General features: G+C 38.6%; 1 protein-coding gene across 1 annotated transcript; it reads right to left on the reverse strand.

The window, feature by feature from the left end:
• Window positions 1-117: 117 nt before the first annotated feature.
• LOC119915020 (SHC-transforming protein 3-like) lies at window positions 118-19,923 on the reverse strand. Its single transcript, XM_038734563.1, has 12 exons — window positions 18,657-19,923; window positions 13,848-13,918; window positions 10,043-10,106; window positions 8,456-8,575; window positions 6,777-6,830; window positions 6,178-6,229; window positions 5,958-6,087; window positions 5,690-5,843; window positions 5,434-5,527; window positions 5,140-5,331; window positions 2,888-3,216; window positions 118-2,715 (listed from the first exon to the last, which is right to left on the reverse strand). The coding sequence occupies exons 1-12, from the start codon at window positions 19,293-19,295 to the stop codon at window positions 2,587-2,589; spliced, it is 2,028 nt and encodes a 675-aa protein (XP_038590491.1). The 5' UTR covers window positions 19,296-19,923; the 3' UTR covers window positions 118-2,586.
• Between the last annotated feature and the right edge of the window lie 316 nt (window positions 19,924-20,239).

A 20,239-nucleotide genomic window follows, 5' to 3' on the forward strand; every position in this document is an offset into this window, starting at 1 on the left:
TGGACTTGTTTCTTTGTTTTTATTTCCTTTTTTCTTTTACTATACCTGTTCCAAAATATCGAGTTTCTGTGTGATTCCCTCTGACAAAGATTTATATTTAGAATCTGGAAATGATACATTTATAATATATAGTAGAGAGGGTGGGAGGGAGAGAAAGAGACAGATATAGAAAGAAAACGGTAGTCTCAAGCAGCAACACGCAGCAGGGCAAAACACAACCTCTAGTGAACAGGCATGCCCCATTGAAAATCAGCTATTGCACTTTGAAGAGAGAGAGTAAGAGAAACAAAAATACCATTTGTACAAATAAAAGGCACATTTTCATCAACAGAAATCTGGAAAGAAGCCATGTTCTTTTTGTGTCCCAGCATGTTTGGTTGTATAATTTCTTTATGCCACACAGCAGAGAGATTCAAGTATGGAGCTGTTCCTGCTATACTGTATATGCTTTTTTCAAAACTTTGCACATTTTGCCAAGGTGATTCTACAAATTTGCTCTTCAGAAATAAAGACTAATCTCAAAAGAATTCTTTACATTAGCATAGCGCTGTTTTTAATTTAGAGCATTATTCCTTCTCCCAAGATATTAGATTTGATGAAATTATGTCAAATTGGACAAAGTAAAGGTTAATGGTGGATAACTGTCAAAAAAAAACAAACACTTCAATGATCCCATGTGCCCTTCACTCTCTCAAAAAATGCCAATATGTTGCTCTGCAAACGGACATTGCTCAAAGAGACACAAGGAATCAGAGAAAGTCTTATCGGCTTAAACCAAAATGGATCTGGTGCTGGATTTTTTCATAACAATCCCAGTACTGCTCTTTGCCAAAATGTGTGTTGTTGTGAGATGCATGTACTGTACACTTCCTCTTGCAGCAAAATACAGGCACGTTATATTACATTGCATCTGTCTTGTCAAACTCATTGAACACATGCTGATTTTGGTTCAATTGAAGTGGTCCAGTGCATATCAAATACAATGCCCCATTCATTTGGTTTCCATCAGAGTACTGGCAATAGTGAGGATGAGAGCATTTAAAATGTATGTTGCCAGAACTGCTGTGTACTATTTCTATAAACCATTTTAAAAGTTTGATTCCCACTCTAGAAAAACAGTCTGTATAACCGAAATACAGTGAACTGTTCTGTGGAACGATTGTGTACAGTGGACTGCAAAATGAAAATGACCTGTCAAGCAACAATGTTTGAAAACTTGCTTCTTACAGAGTTGGATTTCCCCCTGTACTGTACACAGCCAGCATCCTTTGCTACTAATACGTGATGACACAAGAGAACTGAAGTGAGTGCGACTGACAGGGGCAAACAAGTGTCACATTTCTGTGATGACATCTAGTGGCGATACAGTAGTCTTGCCATAAGATATCCACACACATCAATAAGTGAAGGTAAGCTAATATTAAACATTCTGTGTTGAGTGGGCACTGTGCGAACTCAGCGTGTGTCTAATCCGGTCTCTTAAGTAAAAAGTCTAAATTACATCTCAACACATTGGTAATACGTCTTGGTACAACTGACACAGATAGATGATCAAATGATCTAACTTTCTGATTGTGCTATTCATTTGTGATCATTCAAATTCAAACAATTACTTTTTAAAAGTTCACCAAAACAAACTAAACAAAAATGCCGAAAATGTTGATTAAGAGTGTGAGAATATCCATTGCATGACTGAAGCCCCAAAATTAATCATTGACTACACACCTAAAAGAAGAATCCAGAGAAAACCAATTCAGAAATAGTCACTGGTTGAAAAGCATAAATATTTTTACAGTGTCAGCATACACAAGCACCTCTTTCAAATAAAGGGGTATCAAGGTCTACGAACAATGTCCACAAGAACAGTTGATTTTAAGTCATGCGACTGCAGTGACACAAGAAAATACTTCATAAAAAAAAGTTTATCTTTAAAGCCATTGACAGCACTATGAAGGATGTCTGTTTGCACCCCAACACTGTGACTACTGCAAAGCAAAACACATTCAGTTCTAATCCCCAATAAAAGCAGATTTCATATAGTGACTAATTGAGTCAGCCATCACACTATTGGTGAGATTAAAGGACATTTTCCCCTAAAGTAATTCATTATAAACAGCATTTTTTGTCCAAACTTTTTTATGTTTCCTCTACCTCTTAGGCAACACTTCCTGTATAAATGCGGTTGTGCTTGACAGACAAAACTAAAATTTCAGGTTTTTATTCTAAAATACTCTTGTTAACACCTCTTTGAGGTTTGATTTGCACTTCATCTAAACTACAAGAACAAGTGTCTTTTTTTATCTTTTAAAACACCAAATCAAGATATTATGTCCAAATGCACCTATGTCTTCTCAAAAATATAGCATTTCAGTCATCACAACAAAATAATAACAGTTCTATAAATAAGTTTTTTATCTTAAACAAATCTTTCCAGTGCCTCAAGTAGAGTAACCACGGGCCAATTTCCCCACAACACTGTCAGCGCATAGAGCCTTTAAGCATCTTCTCTTTATGTTTCATCTTCAAGTTTCAGGATGGTAGGAGAGACTGTCCAGAGCTTCCTATTTCCATCAGGCATTGCAAGCATCACTGTTTCCTTCCAACGGGCTGTAGGAGACACAGTTCACTCCCAGCTGACACAATCGGCAGATTGTTGTCACGGTGATGGCCAATAAGATGGCTAATGCTGTCAAATATATGATCTTTTGTCCGTACCTTTGAAAAAAGAAACAGATGTTATATGTCTGTTTTGGCCTAATAAGAAGTTAAATTTTTACTTGCACTATGAAAAATCTTTCACTTTATGCATTCCTGCTCACTGAGACCTTCAGTCATTTTTATCTACAGTATCTCCCTGAAACACACTCCACAAGCTCTTTAATCTTACCGTGCCCTCAGGGTCCACAAGCAGTAGGTGTTTGGCAAGTCCATTGTGCATGCCCGTCAGAACGTAGGACCCTGGGTTGGTAGTGCTTTTACGAACCAGGAAGTCCCCATCTTCTTTCAGCAGTTTTTCAGCGTCACGGCGGCTCATTTTGCCATGGTACCATGTTTGGCCTTCCAGCTCCTCCTGTGCCCGGAAGGCCAGTGAGCGCACAAGAAGAGGGCTCGAGTTGTCCACGGATGCTGCCTTGTGAAGACCAGAAGGCACCTGGGACTGGGCTTGCCCCTGGGACGGTGGATGGGACTGCGACTGAATGGCATCCTCGAAGGGCTCTGGTATAGGTAAGGGCGGTGCCAAAAAAAAAGGTGAATTAAGAGAGGAAGGAAATCTGTAGCACAATTTTTTACTTGACATCCTACAGCTGTCAAGACCAGCTGCTATAATAGTTGAAAACCTGAATATGTCTCTCGGAATCACTCTTCAAGTTATCATTGCTTTAGCTTGAGCACAGTGTTCTCAGATTTCTTCATCATGATAAAAAAATTGTAATTGGATCATCACTGTTATTATTATTATTATTATCATTATAGATGTAACATCCTCGATTAGAATCTGACTATGGTCTTTTTTTGCATGACATTCCTTTCTCACTTTTTCCCCAAGTAATGGACACTTTTTAAAAGGTACCCGGTGAAGTTTTCGACCACTAGTAGTGCTATGGAGCAACATATATAAGAATGGTACCCGTTTAGTTTGTCTCTGGAATGCACTACACATTCCTGCCAATGGTTTCACGCTATTCCACTAATCGACAGGTGGCAGTAATGTACCGAGAAACGTAAAAATTTATAAATGCTTTATGAAGAAGGCGGTAGACTCAACACATTTAATAGACCTAAAGGATAAACACAACATATTTTGGTGAGCAACACAGAATGCAAAATGTTGTTTACAAGACAACTCCACAGGGCACTAACTTATTTACATTATAATTGTTCATTTAGCTGATGCTTTTATCCAAAGCGACTTACAATTGCTATACATGTCAGAGGTTGCACGCCTCTGGAGCAACGATGGGTTAAGTGTCTTGCTCAGGGACCCAATGGTGGATGGGTCACAGTGGGAATCAAACCCGGGTCTCTCCCACCAAAGGAATTTGTCTTATCCATTGCGCCATCTTTTTTGATAGACTGGTATAGGTCAATTACATTTCCAGCACTATACCATAACTGTTACGGCTGTATGTGTTTCCCTGTGCAGTGTGTCTATGTTCCTCTTCTATCCTCTCATTCTGCACCGGGAGTGCTACAGCTGATTATGCCCTTGTGTTTTTGGTGTTCTTGATTTATCGTCTTGTAATGTTAAAAAAATCCTCTAATTTGGTTGTTTTAAAGGTGTTTATCTGTGTTAAGTTTGGGTCAGTGTTGGAGTGTTGTTTGCCACATGTAGCCACCAAAGGGTAGGGCGTAACCATAACCTATCATCATAACCTATAAAATAGAACTGCAATTTGTTAGTAGAGGAACTAATAAAATTGAAGAACTACAGTAGGGACGCCTGAACCTAGATTTGGATTTCATATAATAACAGTTAACTTCTCACGTGTAATTAGTGTCATGGCTTCTTCATACATAGTTACACACATCTTTATGTAACTGATCTGTCATGTACAATAATAGCAAAGCTACGGTTGAAGTTTAAAAGGAGGAATAAAGCTGTACACTGATATTAACCCTGTCCTATTGTCTTCATACGGATATGGTGCTATTATAATGCCACACTTAAGTCACTGAGAAACAAAAGCTGGAAAACATCTATAATTAAGAACTCTGATTAGAAAGTAATTTTACAACTTTACTTTAAAGGCAAAGCAAAGAACCTGTTCAGATTCTTTGTAGAGTTTCAACAGGTGAGCCTCAATGACTGCTTCCACTATTCAAATCATATGCCCAACAGTAAAAAGGGATGCACCGATCCAGGTATTTGAGTCAGTATCGGGCTGATATCGGATAGCAGCCCGATACTGACTCAAATACCTGTTTTGGCATAAGTGATAGGGGCCAATGGGCAGATCTATTAAATTCAATTACACGTGTACTACGCAATGCACCACCAGTGCGCCAGTAGACTTGAACATTTTTCTAGGAGAGCTAACATAGAATGGAGATACACCCAAATCTTAACAGGACTGAAACAATTGGACTGGTGCATATCTAATAGTAAATGAAATTTCGTTACACAGCATAAAGACTTACTCATATCAAACAGGTCCTTCTGTGGGCTCTCTTTGGCTGCAGCTGCCATGCCCTTTGTTACATTTTCCGCCTCTGCCTGGAGTGCTGCGAGCACCTGGGCATCAATCTGCTGAGTGTTCACATATGCGGGCATCTCCCCTTTTTTTGGTGTCTGACCTTTACTTTCGGGCAGACTGCTTATATCAAATGATCCTACAGTAGACATTTGAAGAAAGAATCATAGCCACAGTGTTGAACTGATGAAATTTAACATGTGTTATGTGTTTAAGTGGTGGGAAGCATGAATTTTCTTACCCTGCTGTATGAATATTGGCTTTCTTTCATCTCCCCAGTTTTCTCCACAGTGCCGTCCTTGGTAATATGTCTGATCTACTGAACCTGGGCCCATCTGATGACATACAAACACAGATATTAGTTATTACTCAATTAAGAAATGGAAATAATTAGTTGATATTTAAAAAATATTAAACATTGATTATGTTATTGCGATTGCGTCCACATAATAACAAAAGTTATTCTGTTCAAGTTGAATACACAAACCAAGTTGTACCTGGGATCCATCTGGTGGCGCATTCTGATTACTCAGCCGGGTGTCGATGAAGCCTCCATGGGGTGGCATCTTGCCAGGGATGTTGTTATAGTAAGGATGTTCTGTTGACTCCTCCTCTTCCTCTGTCCATGGTAACTCCTCCATGTTTAATACCCTGAGGAAAAACATGGTTTGATCCTGAAATTAAATACTGTCTGTGTGTGTGTGTGTGTCTGGTTGTGTAAGTAAATATGTACTTTTGTGAGTGTTAGGTGTATTATGACCTCACCTGTCGTGTGTGGAGGACGGTTTGCTTGAGGGACACTGCAGGTACTGCTGGAAGCGAAGGTCAAAGGCCTGGCCAATGGTGCTGATGACGTCCTGGGCCAGCCCGTCAGAGCACTCCAGGATGTGACATGCTGACGAGGGCAAGAGAAACAAATTTTAATGAACATCTTACATGTGAGATATGATACACTCAAGTCTGAATTAAAGGCATGAACACCTACCTCTTCTGTTAACGGGGTCCTTTGCTACATAGGCAACATAATCTGTTGTGTCCTAAAAAAAGATACATTACAACTGTTGTAATAATCTCCAACTATAAAATACCATAATACCTTCATACAATAACCTTTATTTTCTGGTTATTACATATTGGCTTTTAATACCAGTGATGGGAAGGTTAAAATTCATAATTTCCAAATACAGGATAACTAATAAATATTGTAATACAATTTGGATATTTAGTCATGTTTGAAGAGGGAACATATTTTGGAACAGGTCTTCAGTGAACAATGTACAGTATTGTCAGTAAGAGTAATTCAATCTAGACTGTATACACATTTGTTACACAGTATAATGACACATGCTTCTTTGAACTATATATACTGTAAATGCACTTCTTGCAAGTGCATTCCAAAAAATCCCAATTAATAAAGATAGAATGACAATACAACTTTGATAAATAATAGTTTCTCCCATGGCCAAACTTATTTGTTAATTATATTAGCAAAAATATATTTTTGTTATTAAGTAGTTTTCATTATTATTATATTATATTATTACAGATGGCAGTTAATTTGACACAGGTGACTGAGTTACTTACAGGGTCTCCACCTGATGCAAAAGAGATGGACTGCATGTGATGGTTGGCTATGATCTATCAAGAGCAAAATTATACAGTACACATTAGTTAGCACATGCCCCTTTATACAAACAGTGATAGATACAAAAGCACATGCATTAATTCTACACACATACAGTATATACTTTAAAATGCATATCAGAAATTTGTTTATTTCTTTTATTCCTATACCCAACGACAAAACACTGTTGCTGGTATCTAACACACTGTGAGGCAGCCATATTGGAAGTCTTCTGAAACAGTAGCCTATAAAGACATATTTTGAATTTTGTGATTTTCTGAAATGTATTTGCTTTCTATACCACTTTTATGTCTGTCAGAAGACAGAAGACATGCTTTGCATAAAAAGTGGAGCAGGGGGTAAAATCCTGTACCCTTGGGCTCACTAATTAACACTGTGTATCTTAATTGTTGTCTATAGAAATGTAAAAATGAAAAGTTGTGGTTTGACTGACTGGTTGTATTTCTTAACATCTCAAACATCTCATCACATTTCTCAAAACAATTAAAACAGCATGGTTAATGTCATTGTTTTTGACCAACTGTCAATTTTTCTTCTAATACATTTAAATCACTTTCTGTTTTAATGTTATTTACAGGCTGTTATCCAGCAAAAGTAAAGTATTTGGTCAGCTAACCATCAGTGCCTGCTTGAAAACACATCTAAAAGGCAGCTACAGCAGGAACCTGCTTGTTTACATGATCATTTAACATATAAATCCAGCCTGCTGCCTTGTTAGCAACAGTCAACAAAGGGAAAACAATTTGTTTAATTTAACCTTTCTTGAGCTACAACGCAGAGATTACGATCGAAGAGAGAAAGGGTTGGGTGAATCAGGGTCAGTCCCCAGATTTAGTGCTTTGTCAGCTGCTTCTCTGAATTATCACCAGAGAAACTGATATCAGAAATGTTATTCCATCTTGTTTGAGTGACTATGTGGGATTTGAATTGTTGAACTATTTACTCTTGCACCATCTGCTGGCAGTATTCAAGAAGGACACAGGAGTAGACAGGAATGCACAATGCAACCACTGACCACCCCTGCCACAAAGAAAACTATTTTATTACCCGTATAACTAAATATAGAGATGTGCATAGGGAAAGTCTAGTTGCCAACCTCCTCTGGTTATTCTAGCAGCATCTGTTCCTCAAATGTAAGTCGTTTTGGATAAAAGCGTCTGCCAAATGAGTAAATGTAAATATAATGTAATATGGAGAGGTCATGTGCTCCGCTTGTCTTCTTCTTTTAACTGCTCTTTTATTACATAAACCTCCATAAACAAACATCCATTGTTGTATAAAAACTGTTATCACTTAAAAAATAAGATTTCCTCCATCGCGTCAACCTAATTTTGGAAACAACTGATCCCTGATTACTTTTTTCATCTTTTTAAATTTTTGACCCATGCAAATTGTACATATAGCGCAGGGTATACTTACTTCACTATTCTCTGAGCTTTCAAACATATTCCATGGCCTTCTTCAGTGAATGTTTTTTTAGGTATATTTATTTCTGGCCAAGTCTTACTTTTGCAGAGCAATAATTAACACTGGTTGCTGGTAGGTTTGTGCAGACTGTCTAATACAATGGTGCCGCTTTTTTCTTCCTATATTTTTTTTACAAAGGTTGCACACTGACCTGTTTGCCGTCAGGGGTCATCAGGTTGAGGCTACTAGTGGAGATATTTAGGTTAATAGACATGCCAGCAAACTGCAGGTTGCTTTTCCCCAGGATACTAGACAGAGCTTTGGACGGTGGCTGAGAGGATCAGAGGAGGACACAGACAGACACAAATATTTTACTATGTATCATATCTAAGGGAATAATTTAACATGTTTTCGGAAAAATATTTGCTATCCTCTTTGGAGTTAGATGGGAAGTTCAATACCACTCTCATGCCAGTACGGTAAATGTGAATCTACGGCCAGCAGCCGTTTAGCAGATAGAGCTGCTTAGCTTAGTTTAGCTTGACATAAAGACTTGAAAAAGAGGAAAAGCTTTCCTGGCTCTGTCCAGCGTAACAACATCCACCTACCAGCACCTCTAAAACTCACAGATGGAAATGTTATATATCTAACTATTTCTTGCACAGGCATGGTGACTTCCTGGAGTATCTGCCGGTGCTCAATCAAAAAATAGTCTGGCAAATAACCTCCTGTAAATCTAAAATTAAGTACTGAGCTTTAGAGGCACTGGGTAAGCATCTAATTTTGTCTTTGGACAGAGCCAGGCTAGTTGTTTCCCATTTCCAGTCTTTATGCTAAGCTAAGCTAATCTGTAGCCTCATATTTACTAAGTCTCGATGAATAAGTCCCTAAGCAAGAATGCTGAACTATTCCTTTAAGGAGTATTATCCATTAAAGTGTAATTTCACTGCTAGTAAATGAATACAGAAGAAACATTTAATCTAATAATAGGTGGGATACTTTTCATACTGTTGTGAGTGGTGGTTTGAAGAAGAGAGGAGGCAAAAGGCCAGATAAATTAGCCAGGTCCAGTGAAAATTCTCAGTATGAAGCTGATGTCACCATAGTGCATTTGTCACACAGCCAAAATAACATTATCTTATATCTTACATCTCTTCTGAGAGAGAAAATAGTCTGCACTGATTTTGAACAAGCTCGAGAGAACAGAGTAATGCTTCATTTCACACCCCACATTCAGATACAGTCTCCTCAAACACTGTGGACACACAACATGTACACGCACACACACAGAAGACAGACGCTCACACAAACATGCAAACGAGCACACACGTGCACACGCACACACACACACACACACACACACACACACACACACTAGCTCAGCCTCCTGATCACAGATATTGTGCACTACATGAGTCACTATGCACTGTGCACGGTGTGCAATGCATCGTGGGCTGGAGCTACGCCCACGCACATACAGTCCCATACCTCTTCATCTCTCTTCTCTCTCCTCAACCTCTCTCTTCTCTAAGTACAATCTCTCTTTCTCATCATTTCTTCCAATCACTATGTGCCTCCGTTTTCCCTCTCTTTTTACATGAAAAAATAATTTACAGAGGCGGTGCTATATATAGAACGTGGAAGAGTAAATTAATATCTAATGCTGTTTCCTCTTTTTCTCTCTACTGTACCTTTCACTAACATTAAATTAAGATTTCTCAGCTCTCTCAGTGTGGGCATCACTTCTCCTGTGATCACTCCATCTCCCTCCTCCTTTCCTCTCTGTCCATCCATGTACCTTTCTCTTCCGCAGAGCTCCTTTGGTCCCTGGAACAGCCTCACACACCAGGCTGATAGCTTCCCTAGAGAGAGGGTGAGAAGAGGATGAAGCCCAGATGGTGACCATAGACAGCCACAGAATCACACTTATTTTGGCAATTGGTTAGACTGTGCAGTTACTATTCATGATTTTGTAAATGATTTTTGTAATTGCCATGATAACAAAATTTTATTTTTGTTATCTTAACAAGATTGTACAGCCATGCTAGTGACTCTGTGAGTACATTGTACATTAGCTCCTCTCCTGTGGAACCAGGTTCCAGTTTGGGTTCAGGAGGCAGACACCATCTCCACATTTAAGAGTAGGCTTAAGACTTTCCTCTTTGATAAAGCTTATAGTTAGGGCTGGCTCAGGTAGTCCTGAACCATCCCTTAGTTATGCTGCTATAGGCCTAGACTGCCGGGGGATTTCCCATGATGCACTGAGCTCCTCTCTCCTCTACTTTCTCTCCCTCTGTATGCAACCTTATCCCATTATTGCATGTTACTAACACAACTTCTCCCCTTTCTGGTAGTCTTGTGCTTTCTCGTCCCTCTCCTCTCTCCTCCTATCACTTCCTGCAGGTTTTCTGGCTCTGGAGCTGTGGAGTCTGGATCTGTGGCTGCGGGTCGCCTGCTGCCCCTGTGTTCCTGCTCGACACCCTCTACTGCAGCGACTGTTGTCGCTGGTCTTATTGTTATTATAATCATTAACATTACGATGGTTACCATTAACACTATTATAAATATCTGTACCATTTTTCATTTAGTTTATAGCAACATTACCTTCGCTGTCTGTACCTCTGTGTGTATATTGTGTAGGCTGCCTCCCTCCCCTCTCTCTCTCCTTACATCCCTCTCTCTCTCTCTCTCTCTCTTTCTCTCTCTCTCTCTTTCACTCTCTTCTCTCTCTCTTTCTCTCTCTCTCTCTCTCTCACCCCAACCGGTCGAGGCAGATGGCCGCCCACCCTGAGCCATGGTTCTGCTCGAGGTTTCTGCCTCTTAAAAGGAAGTTTTTCCTTGCCTCTGTCGCCTAGTGCTTGCTCTTGGTGGGAACTGTTGGGCTTCTGTAAATATCATCACAGAGTACGGTCTAGACCTGCTCTTGTATGAAAAGCGCTGTGAGATAACTGTTGTTGTGATTTGGCGCTATATAAATAAAATTGAATTGAATTGAATTGAATTGGCCCAGTAGAGCTCTCAGCTAAATGCTAATGTCAATGCATGTGGATGTTTAGCAGATATAATGTAAACCATGTTCAGCATTCTAACGTTATCCAATTAGCACTCAACACAAGCACAAGTATTTGCAGGTAAACATTTAAACCAGATGATGGCAGTAGATGAAAAGTCAGAATATCACCAAAGTCAGTAGGATTCATCCTCTGGGGACCATCTCTGCACCAACATCTGCACCAAATTTTATGGTAATCTATTAAGTAGTTGTTGAGACATTTAACTCTGGACCGATCAAATGACATGTGATTCCTACAGCCACACCTTTAGCTTGGCTTAAAATGTTTTCCTAAATTTAGGCTATTCCTTGATCAGTTATCATGATTCTTACTAAAAGAGAAATTAACTCTTGAAAAGCAAAACTAAAAATATATATTTAAAGATTTTTCGACGTGTATAGGGAATGTTGTCAGATTTTATTTTGGTTTTTTTTTCCAAACAGTTACTTTTTTATTATTATTGCAGCTAGTTTTTTTTCTCTTCTGTTACATCTTTGCAGTCTGATTTGAGAGTTACTGGACTATTCAGGAATGTTAGATGTATAGTTTACATATACAAGGAAACAAAAACAAATAAATAAATACACTACACAAAGAAATTGTAGAAATTGACATTGTATTAACAGTATGAACTCTACAGGTTGTTACACATAAAACTAAATAACCTTGGCCACAAGAGATCTGAGTCAATATAATTATAGTTAGTATAGTTATAATATGTAGTCTAGAGTGTTTTATATTGTGCCATAGGGAATATTACAAATGCACTGAACCTCTTGTAATCATGCAGCTGTATCTGGTATATAGTGCTACACATCAGAGTGAAATCTAAAACTGTCTTTAGGATGTGAAGTGAACACAGAAATATTTATACAAAAGACATGAATGTGTGGATTAAATAGCGGCTAAAGATAGAGCTGCTTTGATGCAGAAAAGTCAAATTCCCCTCTGAGACAAAGTGAATATTGGTTTCATGACGGTAACATGCCAGTTAATTTTTGTATCCTTTCTACCTGGATAAATCACACACAGCAGTAGGTTCTTTTAGAAAAGGAGAAATCTAAAAATAGCAACAGACATAGCTTTATCTCTGTGTTTGTCTATCTCTCTCTTTATTAGAGACAGAAACACACATACACAGTGAGAGAGAGAGAGAGAAAGAGAGCCTACCGCTGTGTGGCCTTGCAAACTAACATTAGTCTGGACTGACTTCAGGAAGTCAAGCATAAAAGTGGACATGACACAAACTGATTCACTGTTGGCCTGTGCCTCACTGCACATTGGTCAATAATTTCAAATATACATACAGAGTCACAGAAAGTTCCATGCAAAGAAATTGTGATCCCTAAATGTATTCTAAATACATATAATATCAAAATATTATGGATTGCAGATAGAAGCTTAGTAATACTGATACCTAAGTTTATGCTTGTAAGTATACGTTTATATCTGGTAAAGCATGACAGAGCAGTGATTTTCTCAAGGGAAAAAAGGGTATTAATAGATAAAACTAAATGTATTCATTTCTAAAGGGAGCTATAATGTGAGCCATTTGGGCACAGACAACAATACAGAAAAACTATATTTAATTTAGACACACTAAAACATTTTCAGTGACTAACAATGCAGTAACAATGCATCAAATTCAATAATTTTTCTCTTCTAATTTCTGGTAATTATTTACTTACTTTATTTAGTCTTTGCTTTACTCTATGTTTTCTGCTGTTTTTCCTGTGCTCTTCTTGTTATGTTTCTGCTCCTATTTTTTTTTTGCCTGGACAAGCTATAGAGACCTCATTGTCAGTCTTTTAGTCGCTATAACCATTGTGTATTTGCTGAAGTACACAAGTTATAAACAGACTCAAAACCTGGTAGGAACATATAGGTTGCTTGAATTTGTGCAATTTCATTTAAAAATTAGTGTCTTGTTTTAGACCCGGTATGAACAGTTTTCTGGATTTCACTGGTATGGATACATGAAAGGGCATGTAAGACTCAGTCTTACATTAATTCATCAGTAGTTTATTCATCACAACAAAGTTAAGGCCAGTGGAATATAACATTTGATGGAAAGGTAACTGACTGTAGTGTAAGCAGATCTTTTACAGTAGACAGGTTAAGACAAAACAGATTTGAAACTGGGTCCAGACTGCCCCTTACAACGGGTAGTTAACATGGTTCATTTTGTATTGAATGATGGTGTTGTACTTGTTGTAGGAGGCATATTAACTTTTATACAAGATAATTAATTTCATCAGATAAGATAGTTTAATCTTCCAATTCTACACAAATGAATATATTTTCACATTAAATTGTTTACAGTGAAACTAAAGTCAAGAGATATTATATAATTTTATAATATTGATACAAGAAAATGTTTATGCCTATTAAAAAACCCTGACACGATTTGTATTGTAATTCATTATATTTAGTCTTTACTGTGAACAAATATACGTCAGTCTTACGCGTATGTTGTTTGTGGGTATAAGCAATAAAGATAAAGAGAAATCTAGTGAATGCTGAAAAATGAGAAACCAAGTGTGAACATACCTTGTAATTTGTGATCTTGTGGTGAAATCCAGGGATCTCATTGACCGAAGGACTTCTATACAGCCCAGATACTGGAAAGCAAAAAGGTGAAAACTGTGTGAAATACATATTCAACAAGATGTTAAAGCTTATATTCAGATGTTCATGAGTAACACATCATCATGTACAGAAAAACACACGGGATTTGTTACTAATCCAAAAATTAAATCCAAAATACTGCAATCCTTTAATGTATACCAAATCATTACAATATTAAATTAATATTTAGAAACCAGGGACTTATTTCAGAAAGGAAAACCACAAAACTCTGGAGTTCTGTCACAATAGTAACGTGCATGATTTTTAAAAGCAGACTGAAGCATTATGTCATATTACTGTCATAAGCTCAAGTGTGTCGACATGTTTGTAGGGCTGGGCAATAAAACAATAATAATTATCACAATATAATTTTTTCTCAATAACAATATAACAACTGTTCAATTTATTGTCAATAAATGTTTGATTTAATTCATTTGAATCATGGACAAATTAGCATGTAATTTTTCTATTAAGATGTTTATTTTGTTGAGGAAAAGGGAGTGAAAAAAAGATTATTTTTTGAAAAAAAGTTTTCACCGTAATTGTTTTCAATGTTCCACCTCAGATTTGTGAAGTGATCCACTGTTTGGGATCAAGTGTTTGTCATGTTCTGACCATAAAGAATTTTTGTTTAACCACACAATTAACCATCTGGTTTCTTCAATTTTTACTCAGCAGCAAAAATCAGCCTTTAAACTTGAAAGAAATAATGATTTGACTTTTATTGTGATAATTATGAAATGTTTTTATCAAGATGACATTTTTGGACATATCACCCAGCCCTACATGTTAGATTAAAAAGCTTACAAATGTCGGATGACGATCTGGATCATTGGTCTTGTGTGTCAGAAATGAGACAAAAATTGCTTATAGCTACTGTATAACAATAAAAACTTTAGCAATTTAGATTTGTTGTCTGTCTCTTTCAACTTATATTCTCTGCAAAATGTTAAATCATGTAACCGTGTAAGTTTGTATGTTGTTTCAGATGAGAGCTAACTATGGATCTTTCACAGTGTGGCCGTATATATAGGTCTAAAATGGTCTTTACAAACTTTAGTTTCATAGCAATTCTAAGTGTATTAAAATACACAAATACAGCAGAAACCAGAATTACTGAAAATCTGTCTGTTACTATGGCAACTAAAGTCCTGTCACTAATCTGCAGCATGGCAGGTTAACTTGATCCTAACCCCTTGCCAGGACAGTTTAGTTAAGTCAATCGCAAAGCACTTTAGGCAACTTATTTTGATTTTAAAATGTATGCATGCATTAGAATTAGAATTAGAAATTAGAATTGCTATGAAACTAAAGCTTTTCAGACCAATATCTATGGCCACATTGTGAAAGATCCATATTTAACCATTTGCTCTCATTTCAAACATACATACAATCTTGGTAAGATTGCCACGTGATTGGCTACAGATAATTCCCTGTGGAAAAAAACTAAAACTGTGAATTGTGTCATGGGAGGGGAGTCTCAAAAAACCCACACACAAATACAGTGACGTTACCAAAAGACAAGTGAACCTGTATTTACAAGTCTGTAAATGTGTTACAATAAATCTTGCTTGAATTCTTTTCTGATTGCCAATTTGCAACAGTTTTGGACAAAAACAAAGACATTAAAATTGATAAAGGTGACTGTAAAACGTTTAAAAAAATGTTACCCTGCCAGAGAAATCGTTCACTTTCTGGCTAAGTTCATCACTATTAAGTACTGTCACAGGATGTGTTGTCTTTGAGTTGGTCACTGTGATATCCACTATTAATATCCAGTCAGCACAAAACACACTGAGTACAAATTATTTTAATAAGTCTCACCCTGATCTAATAAATGGATATGTAAGGGATGTGACTGAATATCAAATTGGTAATTTCAGTTATTATCCTTTCACCCCACCTTCGTCTGCTTGTGCACGTGAAAATAAGAGTTGCAAGCAGACCTAAACCCGTGCATATGTCCAATGTGCTTTCATAAACTTTCTGGTATGAGTGAAGTCTACTGTTTTGTTAAAATAGAAACATCCAGCAGGACTCTGACTCAAAGTTGGAATAAAATATTAAGTCAATGCTTGTTCAGAATGATTTGGAAACTGCATCAGTGTGTTACTATGCCACATGAGGTGATTGTAGTCCTCCGATCCCATAAAACCACCTACTCACATTACAGCACCTCTTCTGATTAATATTGCACTGACTGGGAACATTTTGTGCTGATGACTTCCTATCGTTATCAGAATCACATTCATAATCTGGCTGTAAACAAAGCAGACATCCAGACACACTAACGTTCCTACTTCCACTCCTGTTCAGAGATAAGTTATTAGAATCATAACTTTCATATTATGAGGCCCTTTCTCTCCAGTGAGTGTTTTGTAAGTACAAGCAAACAAATTCCATTTTGTCAACATGACGTTTGCACATTTTTAATGTAATCTAATTTTAGAACAGTGAGTTTGAAGCGCACAATTCAGCAGGGCCAAAAATATATCAAATAGTTCTAAAATTAGTAGAGAACTATTCTGGGGCACAACATGAAGACATTTTTATCTTATGCTGTACAACAAACAAGAACATGGTTCACACAGGAAAACTGAACTTCAAATAATTCAGTAGGAAAAGGGAGGCCAGCCCATAAATGATCTAATAAACAGCAGACACATACAGAGTACTGGCTTTGTAATAGGCAAAGGCCTTTATCATATATCAGTCATATATCATACTGGCTGCAGTTGTTGCTTACTGGAGTTAAAATGGGCTCATAAATTAAAACATTTAGTTTATTTTACATACATAACATAAAACTTGGCTCTCATATCACTTGGCTGAACTCAGGTTAAAGATGTCACAAAAACTTGTTGTTCCATAATGTGTACAGCTGTTACTTTAGACACATTGTATCATATACAGTCCAGTTCTCTACAGTCTAGACAGAAGGACTAGAGGATAAAGCATGTGTTCAACAAACAGGCTAAATAAAATAGGCTGATGAAATGAGTATTTATAAATGTTGAATAATTCCTGCTGTGACCCATCCACCATTGTGTCCCTGAGCAAGACATTTAACCCATCATTGCTCCAGAGGCGTGCGACCTCTGACATGTATAGCAATTGTAAGTCGCTTTGGATAAAAGCGTCAGCTAAATGAATAAATGTAATGTAATGAATAACTAGAAATATCTGTACCAAATAAGCATGATAAACAGGCATGGCTAACGACATGAGCAGAAAGTAATTACAATATACTAATCAATGTAAAAAGGATGGCAATTACTAAAATTAAATATTCAACAATGTATCACATGGCTATTTGTCTGTGAAAAGTGTGAATCTGGTATCTGGAATCTGGAATCACTCTGTGATGAATCCACAGAGTTATCACCTAAATCCACATTTCCCCATAGCTCTATGGAGTTTTATTGTTCTGTTTCTTTGCTCATTTTAGGACATTTGTTGATTATTTGTTGCAGGACAAAATCTGGACTGAATGTGTGTTTTGTTTTTTTGCATAAATACATAGCTACCATGGGCTAAAAGTGTGGGTGTAAACAGTGTCACTGTCAATCAATGTCCCTTTAGAGTAATGGTGCATGATGTGCGAGGAGTGACCACATGACGCTAATTAAAAGTGCTGTGAGCATAATACCATGTTGAACTCAATACACACAGGACTCAAACCACAGGAAAAGCAGAGGGTGGGGTTGCAGAGACCGGACCCATTTCCCCTCTCACAGTGTGGATGCTTTCAGCAGCATTGACTGGACAAATAAGCGCTCCCGTCCTTAATGCAGTTAATGGAATGTCATGCTGGTCACAGATACTGTAGGCCTTGTTCAGGCAAGTTGTAGTAGGTGTCATATGATGACAGTCATACTGTTCAACAGCATTGCTGTTCAGTATCCTCATTCAGCCCCCCTCCAAAAAACTACATCTTGCCTTTTGTTTACTGTACACAAATTAGAAAGAGAAAGAAAGACTGAAAAGATTACACGTTCAGGCACATGCACACTTTACTTCTACGTTATGGTTTCAGTGAAAATGGTTTGCTCCATTTTTTTCCATTCTCTTTACACCTTGAAGAGCCAGGGCTCAGCATCATCACTCCTAATGCTAGTGACTCATTGCCAGCATGATGACATTCACAGCTCTCGTAGTTGTGCGCCAACTTGTGTTCCTTTAAACGATGTATGATGGCTGAACATTAACATGAGATACAGATGTGATGAGACAAACATGCACTGTATGTCTTCTTTTTTTTCTTCCTATTCCACCATTTCACTATCTGCGAGCTAAAACGGCCGTACAGCTCATACAGATGCACAATGTTCAGAAATAAAACATCACCATGGTTACAAAAGCATAACGCTGCAGCTTCACATGCACAGAAATACAATATAAGTTGAAATTGTTACAGCATGCTGAAAATGAAACTAATAATTAATGCTTTTGTTTTCCCATCACAGATATATCCCCTACTTTTCCCTCCAATGCTGACCTTCTATTTTCTGAATTATTCAATGACTATTTTCTGGTCGCTGCTCCTTCACTCAGACAACCCTCTCAAGGGCACGTTGTGATGTGCCAATGAAACTACATTATCTTTCCTTTATCCCCGCTTGCAGGTAGCTAAGCTTGAGTCATTGAAAAAAAGAGAAAATGGGGAAAGAATGGAAAAGAGAGACAGGATAAAAACAGAAATGAGACAGGGGAGACAGAGAGACCACCAACCTTCACAATGTATGTCACTCCTGGACCAGCGATCTTCTCGCTCGAGTGTAGCCACCCTCTGGAGGGTTTGCTCACCAGTCCACCACCTCCACCTGGATTCCAGTCTTCTCTGCCCGGCTGGTGCTCATCCAGCCTGCTCTTCTTGCTCATGCTGACGGCTGGCTCCAGATGCGAGCAGGGAGTTGAATGGGAGGCCGAGCTGCACAGAGAGCCGCCCACACCAGAGGCTGCTGCCGCTGCTGCTGTCGTTGCACTGGGGCTCGGGCCACTGGAGCTGCTTGAGCCCGATCCCCCACCCGCCTGCAGCTTAGACACAGCCAGGTCCTTGACAGCCGAGGGCAGACCCTTGATGCCCAGCAAGCTGCCCGAGTTGCTGAATTTCAGGCCGGACACCTTGTTGATGAGGGTACAGAGGGTGGTGCCTCCATCTTCCAGGTGGTCAGAGCCGTGGCTGGTGGGGGTGCTGGAAGCAGAGGTGGTGGAGGACGACTGGACCTCAGTCGGGGGTGTGTAAGATGTCTCGGCTGCAGACTGGGGGGTGGCCGAGACCTTGGGGTTCATGGACAGGCCGTGGAGAAGCTCATCGACGGATGTTACTGACTCATTCCTGAAGCGGTTGTATTTGGTACGGTGAAGCATACCCTTCTCTCTCTTGCTCTCTCCCCTCTCTCCACCAACCGACACGCACAGCCTGCCTCTTTCACAAGTGTGCTGGCAGACGTGGCTGAGCCGTGCTGATTACCCTCTCCTGTAACATAGCAGCAGCGGTACAGGCAGCAAAATGCCTTTTAGCAACACACAGGCCACCTGACTGTAATTTTCTCTATAGAGGTTACAGTGGTGGTTGTGTTGAGCTGCTGCTGCTGCTGCTGCTGCTGCTGCTGTCGCCAAAGTCCAATTTGCTCTCAATGAAATCCAGAGCAGCAATCCAATCCGTCAGTGGGAAATATACAGACACAATCCAGCATTGAGGCAGAAGAAGAAGAGGATGGAAAGAAAAAGGTCTCTAAAAGGCTGCCAGTGTTGTGGGGCAGCTTGTTTGGTTTCCAGCGGTGATGCTGCTGCTGCTGCTGATTTCTAGCCTCAAAAATCCAAAAACTAAGAGAACAGAGGAAGGTCTATGTTGTCGATGATCACGGATACTGCGAGGGAAGAGCAAATACTCTCTACTGACTGCTGCCTGCCTGCCGGCTCAGAGCTAAAGCATGACTCACTGATCTGAGAAAACCTTCTCAACAAAAGGCTTGCTGAACACTGCAAATCACTTCCTGTCGGAGGGGGAAAAAACCTCCCACTTACAGCACACTAGAACCAATCAATTTTTAAATTCCCCAGTCTGATATTTATTCTCTGCAATTCTGTCCTTCCTATTTGTTTTTCTGAGAAAAAGAAATGAAGAATGTGAGGAAGATTGATTAATTAACTTAACTGTGACATAATTATTACACTTATTTGCTTGAATTCATGTTATACACAATTCGCATCTTACAAAATGGATGGAACCGACAAAAGTTGGGACAAAAGTCTGAAACACACGATAAACTAATCACAGAGGGGAAAATAAATTAAATAGGTAATGCAAA

The sequence above is a fragment of the Micropterus salmoides genome, unplaced genomic scaffold, assembly GCF_014851395.1.
Source record: "Micropterus salmoides isolate LMB-PRFRI ecotype aquatic unplaced genomic scaffold, ASM1485139v1 Ms_hic_scaffold_20, whole genome shotgun sequence".
NCBI classification, from domain to species: domain Eukaryota; kingdom Metazoa; phylum Chordata; class Actinopteri; order Centrarchiformes; family Centrarchidae; genus Micropterus; species Micropterus salmoides.